Source organism: Hippocampus zosterae, chromosome 17 (assembly GCF_025434085.1).
Source record: "Hippocampus zosterae strain Florida chromosome 17, ASM2543408v3, whole genome shotgun sequence".
NCBI lineage: Eukaryota > Metazoa > Chordata > Actinopteri > Syngnathiformes > Syngnathidae > Hippocampus > Hippocampus zosterae.
In genome coordinates, this window is record NC_067467.1 from 6468215 (window position 1) to 6476506 (window position 8292).

Genomic DNA, 8292 nt, shown 5'->3' on the forward strand with positions numbered 1-8292 from the left:
TGGCGTCAGGCAGCTACCCGCAAGCCCCCCCCCCCCCCCCCCCCCCTCCCGCCGCCAGTCCGCCTCTACTCACATCTGATAGCACGGCTCATTTCTATATGAGGGGCAAATGAGCCAGTACCCATCCAGATCCAGCAATTGTTGGTAAAGGTTATTATAATAAGGTGTGTGTGTATAAAAAATCATTTGCGTGCTTGGTGTGTCCCAGTTAAGTTAATTTGCATTCTACAAATTGAGTGGCCGTTTCTACTGAAACTTGCCTTAATTGCACATCCCAAATTTTTCAGAAAAATCCAGCCACCAAGTCAGTTTGAATTGGCAGCATGACGTTTAGTCTGCATTTTCATTATGAGTGGACCCACAAAAAAAATCCAAAAAAAATTTGCGATCAGCAGTAGACCCCCAAAAAGTCTCAAAACACATGCTTGCATATGCACAAGAAGCCAACCATTTCCTTCTAAGTGGCAATTTCTATCAAAAATGATCTCAATTGGCGCATCTCTATTTTGCAGGTAAATTCAGCCCCCCACCCTCTCCCTTGAGCCCTTTGGACTTAAACAATAAGAGATTTGGTAGGTCTATCTCGCACGAACAGAGCCACAGAAAAGTCACTGAAACAATGAACTGAAAAGAGACACAGTCTGCCATTTTCATTTGATTCGGCCATTGGAGAGTTATTCAAACGTGAACAACTCTAAGAGATCGTGAGTCATTGTTACCAAATGTGAACATTGTGTACTAGACAGATGAGTGATATTGGAATCCTTCCCCTAATTGAAATGTCTTGATTGCCTATGGTTAGAGTGCATCATCACTCACAAAACTCGGCTCCACAAATTCAGAGATTCACTAAATTTCTTGTGTGCAGTTCCCGGAGGATGTGGTTGATTATTTGACCTTTTTCTGTTGTGCCAATGCTCTGTCAGCAGTACTGATGACTGAAGGAGTGAGCCGGTTCAGGAAAACCATGGGACGGCACCGGAAGGTGACCTGAGGCTTTTTGCTACCGGTGTGGACTTTGTTGATCATTCCTGAGTCAGCAATGCAAAGCCTTGACATGCTTACTGCACGAGCACCTTCTTAATCACCATCACAAATGCCAAAGATTCACATTCTTTGCCTGATGCTCAGGAATCAGCATTGCTCACTCCAGGCATTCCAACAACATCATCCCAACGACAGCCTAGTCTACCTTTTTAGCGGTTTTTGAATGCCGTTGCACATGCCTCTTCTATCAGTTTGGAGATTTCTGTCTGGAGCTCCACATGGGTCATTTTGACTGCAGCACTGGCGCCGGCTCAATGTCACCATTTGAGGAAATATGTTCCTAGCCTCATGTATCTTTTATCCTGGAACTTTTGGTGGACGAATGCGTCTTGGCTGAATTTAGGGTGACGGCTAGTTATAGAGACCAAAAGAAGACTTTGCTTCGGGTCGTCGAACTTCGAAGAGGCCATGGAACCTGTTGTGCTTGGTTCCATCATATTTGATAGTAAAGCCTTTTAGTTCCAGGAAGCACAAGTACCAATAATTAAAAGTACTTGATGCTCAACTGAATATCAGTGATTAAAAACAACAGCTGTAATGATTAGTGTTTATAAATTCAGATTTTTATGGTTACTATGCATGCATAATAGTTATATTGGACAATGTGCAACGTCACTACATTATATGCAGTGGTGAGAAGTAACTACAGGAATTGAAAGTACTTCTACTTTTAGCATTTTTTGGGGGGTGTTTTACAAAAATATTTGAACATTTCAAGGATAGAGTAGAAGTACTTTACCACTTGTGTGATGTGATTTGGCGCCCCCTTTGGCCAACAGGTGCGCTTGCAAGCTTTTTTTTTTTAACCCCTCTTACCGAGAATTTCTGTGAAGCTTATTACACAACAATCCCTTTCGGCGCAGTCCAAGTCATTACCTCATAGCTTGACAATAAAGAGGAACTTCCAGTATGCAAATACTCAATTACGTGCACCATGACCGGTTTTTATTATTATTATATTTATTTTATATTGTTTGTTTAGGCGTGGTGATAAAGTATCCAAAAGATGAATAATAAATAGTGGCTTCATTGCCATTCTGTGGGGGGGGGGGGGGGGGGGTCGAGAGAGAGAGAGAGAGAGAGAGAGAGAGAAAGAGAGAAAGAACTTGAGTTTCCTGTCAACTTGCCAGCGCCTTACTGGAAGGAGGGGGGTGGGAGTGGGGGTGGGGCCTGCTAGCACAGCAGACGCACACTAAGCAGTAGGAGGATCTCTCTCTCTATAAAGGCAGTCCTGTGCGTCAGTGCAGGGCGCAGACGCCGTTCACAACTGCTCCACCGCACTCAATTTTGCGGCAAACTCCACACAACTACTTTTTGGGGGGTAGGAATTTCAATTTCAAGCTAAAGCCGGGAGCTGCCTCCACGCTCAGGAACATTTGGACCATTTGGATTTAAACTTTGAAAGGACTTTTGGCAAGAGGTGAGCATCCATCTTTGATCTTTTTCTCCAGCTCACAACTTTGAATGTGGATGTGTATCTTACTGATGGTGTCATTGCATCATACTTCTGGGAAAAGTTCAGAACAAAAACACACAAACAAAACACAACAAAAAAACACTTTCAATAAGTAACAGAAAAAACAATGGAGCTTTGTGGGTGTTATTGTCTGCAAAAAAAGAGGTTCCAAATAATATTTGCAGGAACTATAAATCACAAAATTAGACAAATGGATAATTTTGTACCCATCAGTTATTTATTTATTTATTTATTTTCCAGAGTTGTATTTATGTCTACGAGCGTAGGTCTTCCCGTGCAAATTTCACAAGAAGTTTACTGGAACTGACCATGGTGCCTGAGGCAGAGTGTTGCACAAACAAAAAGTACTTACCGGACTTGCACGCGATCATAAATAGGAATGTATGATTCAAAGATGCCAAGACAAACGGGCAGCTTTCTCCAGTCGCGCTGCCTCGTGAAACACTTGTTAGTTACACTGCCAGGAAAAACTCAGTCAAGTTTTCGAAAGCTGTTTTCTTTTTTTTGGGTCACCTCATATGAGGCGCCTAAGCCTACGTTTCTGTCGAGTTCAGAATTAGGGAAACAGAACTGTAACATCTTATCTCATTTAACACAAAATGACGTTTTGGTTCCTTTCCTGCAATTAAAAGTGGGAGTACCCGTGCGTATCAAAATTAGGCCAACAGCGGTCTCTCATCTCTCATTTCCAGTAATCATTTTTGAGCTCCAAAACTATTTTATTTTTTTACCTCTGCCAGGATCCAAAAAGCCCCCCCCCCCCCCTGAATGTACCCTAGAACTAGATAAGGCAAGCGTGCCCTTGAATTAAGGCAACAGGAGTCGTCTTAAGCACTCCGAAGTACCCCCACAGAGCCAAGTGGTCAACTGTGTCAAGGATACCTTCACAGCCCACCTCACTACTGATTTTTGGACTTTTACTCGGGTCAAAGTTTTAGGGCAAATCAAAGAATTATTTTGTCTCGACCATTGTCAGGACAGAAGTTTAGTGATGTATTTATTGGACAAGAAGCTATTAGCTGAGAATCTTTTTGTCATGTTACGACAACCAAGTCAGGTGTTTTTTTTTTCCCCAGAAAACAGGAGGTATCCTGATTCTTTAAAAATAAGATTATATTCTTGTGATGATGCGTATTTAGTATTTTGAGGTGGTATGAAAAAGTTGACATTTTCTCACAATCGAAAAGCTTTATCCAGACTGTGCGCTAACCCAGGTCTTCCTCTTGCCTCCTCAGGTGTCGCCTCTTCAGTACCGTTCCGTCCCAGTGTCATTTTCTTCTACGGTGCCACCCCTCGCCCCCACATCTCCAGGACGCCCCGCACCACATAGCGGCCACAGCGCCATGGTAACTCTCAGCAAGGCCTACTCAGCCATGAGCAGCAGCCACTTGGACTCTGCCGGCGTGCGGCTGCCTCAGCGCTACAAGACATTCACGTCCATGGCTCAGTACCAGATGGTGCTGGCCACCCTGCGCAAGCTGCAGGAGAGCGGCTTCTACTGGGGCGCCATCACGGGCAAGAACGCCAATAGCCTGCTGGGCGCCGAGAAGGCCGGCACCTTCCTGGTGCGCGACAGCTCCGACAACCGCCACCTGTTCACCCTCAGCGTCAAAACAACGGCGGGCACCAAAAACCTGCGGGTCCAATGCGACGCCGCTTCTTTCTACCTGCAGACGGACCCCAAGAACATTCACGACGTGCCCCACTTCGACTGCATCCTGAAGCTGGTGCACTACTACATGCCTCAGAGCAGAGCCAACGGACGTAACGTGGACTATATTTACTCGGGCAGCGAGAAGCTGCCGCTGGAGTTGGTCAAACCGCTCGCCTGTTGCCCGTCCACCTTGCAGCACTTATGCAGGAAAACCGTTAATGGACATTTGGACATTTCCTCCACGAGGGACCAGCTTCCCCATCCTCTAAGACAATACATGCAGGATTACGAGTCTCCCATTTAGAAGCGCATTCCAAGTCTGAGGGGAGGACTGCGAGCCAGGAGTGAAGTTCCCGGCGAAGATGACGCACAGTTTCCCTCATTTAATGATGCTGCTAACAAATGTGGTGTGATGCCTCAATGAACGCATTTGCGTCCGTCCAGCAGCCCCGGGAGGGTCCTCCCACAGTGCATTCTGGGAGTAGTTTTTACAAGAGCAGTCGCACCTTTTGTAAGGGCTGAACTTTGACTCGATCCTCCATTACGGCAGATTTACAAGGTCAATTATTTTTTTGTTCGTTTTAAACTTTCGGCACTGACAGGAACGCCACTTGCTCGCCAATGAATGTATTTAAACAAGACACAACAATTGTCTTAATTCACTGTCTTTTTTTGGGGGGTGGGTTGGACAACACCATGTTTACATTGAAGACAAAATCTTTTATAAAGATGTACGAAAGATGCTTAAAGGTTGACTGGTCGACAAAACGATTTGCACTTATTTATATGTGGACGAACATTTCAGTAATTTATAATAAAGAATGTTATTTTTCTACTGAGCTGCATATCAGTGTACTCTGTTTTCCACCCTGTTGCATGGTGATCTCTGTTGTATGGAGACTTTAAATGGCACATATATATTTCAATAATATAATGAATAGCATTAACCCAAAAAAGAACCATTTTAAACTATGTCCAGGGGGCCAAGATGTACAAGGTGCCAAATATAATGCTGTTTAGAAAAACAAAAAAACAAAACGTGAACCAAAAAAAAAATTAAATCCATTTAGCCATTCCACTTCTCAGACACTTCTCATGCATCATTCATTTAATACTGTCCAACAAAAAAAATATATATACAGTATATTTAAATTATTTATTTACTTATTTATTTACACATCAAAGCAATCAAGTCTGACTGAAACCATTTCCTTCACAAGCTTGTTTTTAAAAATGTCCACAAAAGAGCCAGGCATTAGCTTCAATCAACAAAAAGCAAAAGTCAGTCAGTAGACAGCGGTTGTCTAAAACAACGGGGAAGTGACGCATTATCCACCAAGTATGGAGGAGCCTGACCCCTGAGGGCTCTGAAAGTGTTTTTTTTTTTTTTTTTTTTACTGGATCTGAAAATGAACAGGGAGCCATTGCAAGGACAACTGAATGGGAATGATGTGCCTGAACCTATAAGGTACAGACAAAATCAGATCGGTTGCATTTTGTACATAATTGGATGAACTCAGGATTAAAATAAAAATACATCTGTATTATGAATGAGATCCCTTTAACTTTTTTGATTGTACTTCTGAAAGGAAGCATGTCGTGCGTGAAAATGATGGGGCCGAAAAAGGAGCCTTGAGGAACACCACAAGAACTGACAGAGTCTGACTAATGGGGGCCAACCACCAGAGAAAAATGTCTCTCTTGGGTCACCCTTCTAAGCTCTTATTTTTGTCTGACACTTTACACAAAATCATCATTTCATACATTTTACACTGTTTAGGCTATCAAACCTGCTTTGGTCAAATGGGGGAAACCCTTTGGTATTTGCCACCGGAAAGAACGCATTGTCAACTTGTGTGACTTCCACACGAGGCTGTGGCGTGTTCCCAAGCGAAGAACTTTCTGGGAACTTACGAGACTTCCGAGAAGCTTTTCCTGCTTTGAAGGAGCTCTCGCATGCATATGACTCATCAGATTCTATCGCAGCACTTTGCCAGTGCAATAACTTCTCAGAAATGTCATCTGTCGTGAACATTCTGATTTGTGCAATTCCTTTGAACATGTGCGACTCACTTGGCATACATTTTGAATTGACTTCAAACGCTCTGATCTCTTCCAGTGATGAAAAATTCCCCAGCAATAAGGATGGTAAATAGTCATTATCAATTAGCTTGAGCTTTTCTGGTATGTTAATACTTGAGAAATTGCCCTTTTGTTCTCCTCCTACTGCAGTCTTCATACATTGTGTTTTTCTTTATCAATAAAACATTGAAATATTCCGTCTCTTAACTATAAGAGGATTTTGTTTTGAATTTGTGGACTTTTGCTGTCTTTCACACCGATTGGAGCCAACTGGAAATTGTCTGCTGTGCTCACGAGTTTGCAAACTATGGCTTGGAAAATCGTATGGAATGTCACCCACGCTATATGCAAAGTCAGGAGAAATAATTGTAACCCAACTTCACTAAGATGCAACATTTACAAACATTAGCAAGTCGGTAATTCACGAGCCACGACAAGTGTACTGGAAACTGGAAAGTCTGGAATGTTTGTCTCCCAAATTGGAAAAGTACACTTTAACGCTCTTAGAGTTGGCGTGCCTCCACGTAAAGTCAGGGAAAATAAATTGCTTTACAGCGACTTGATTGAGACATGGCATTTGAAAAAACCTGGGTTGGCAGAAACTTTCAACCTCCAAATGTAACAAGTGAAAACTTTTGTAAAGTGAGCAAATTCTGACCCACGGCTGGAAAAAGTGCATTTGAACGCACTTGAAGTTCAGACACACAAAGTCCAAAAGATTGGGAAGTCGGAAATTTCCCAACCTGCGACTGTCTGTTTGTTTTGGTATAGTATTTTTCCTCATTAAAATACCGGTACACATTAAAACTTTCTGTTGTTTTTCTGCTGGGAGGCTGGAATGAATTAATCTCAAGACACATAATTTAGATATTAATGCATCGCAAATATCTGAACAATTCATTGAATGTCTAGATCATCTTCGATCAAACCCGGGTTAAGAACTGCTGATCTAACCTTTAGACCGTTTAGGTTCCTGAAAGTCTGGCGGTTATTTAAGGTGACGCCAAATTGAATTCCATGATAGGTCACATAACATCGTAATTTAAATTAAATTTGCACTCGCTGGTTGTCGGCCTTATCTCTCCTTATCTTTGAAGTACTGCGGCGGCGGCAAATATTTGTCGCGTTTAATGTGGTGCTTTATACTGACTGAAGTCCATGTAGTAAACCACCACCAGAACCAGATGATATCCAGGAGCATATATGCACACTATATTTACTGCAACCTGCTAAAATGACAGATGAGCGGGAATTCACAGTAAACTTCCTGCGGAGTTACGGGAAAAACCGCTTGGGGCTCAACCTGCTTCCACAGCATATTTTTGCTCCCAACCGGTCTGGGCTCTGATTTGTGAACTGTCAGTCAGCCATTATAACTTCCTCTCCCTCTGTACCTCTGCAGTGTATTGATATGAGACAAATCAAGGACACGAGTTGAAAAAAAGACCCGTCATTAACTGCACGCGTACGGACGCCAATGTCGTTTTGTAGCCGCGGCATTTTGAATGCCATCCTCGCTGTATGTGTGCAAGCCGAGCCGTCGGCTGGCCTTTCCAAAGTATGCGAACGACCAGCCGAAGCCCGCGAGAGCTTCTACGCAGCGCTATAAAAAGGGACACTTGTTGCTTGTTTGTGTTGCTCTGAGGAAATTCTCTGGTAGGGATGTCACGTGACTGCAGGCGGATACTCAAGATTCGTCACCATAGATACACACTTCCTTTGTGACGGTTGTGTCATTTATGCTTTATGGACGTTCAAGGGAAAGCTATGAACTTACTCAGAAGTGCTTTTGTGATTTCTGGTTCTTTAGAATTACACTTGCAGGCTGTTTCACTGAACGGTGTTATTTTTGATATGTTGCAATTAGGTTCGGTTTGTATGTTGCAAAGCAATCCACATTGCAGGCTTTTTTTGTGGATTTTTTCATGATAGAAAATCCGACCAAATTTAAAAGTAAAACTGCATTTGGAGACAGAATTTTCAGAACATAAATGGCTCTGCTATTGAGCCAATGTTTTTAAAATGGACAGGC

The 8292-nt window shown here is 42.8% G+C and overlaps 1 protein-coding gene across 1 annotated transcript; it reads left to right on the top strand.

Annotated features, from left to right (window-relative positions):
* Nucleotides 1-2266: 2266 nt before the first annotated feature.
* Nucleotides 2267-5016, top strand: LOC127590149 (suppressor of cytokine signaling 3-like). The gene is made up of 2 exons (XM_052049599.1): nt 2267-2467; nt 3760-5016. The coding sequence occupies exon 2, from the start codon at nt 3868-3870 to the stop codon at nt 4480-4482; it is 615 nt and encodes a 204-aa protein (XP_051905559.1). The 5' UTR covers nt 2267-2467; nt 3760-3867; the 3' UTR covers nt 4483-5016.
* Nucleotides 5017-8292: the final 3276 nt, after the last annotated feature.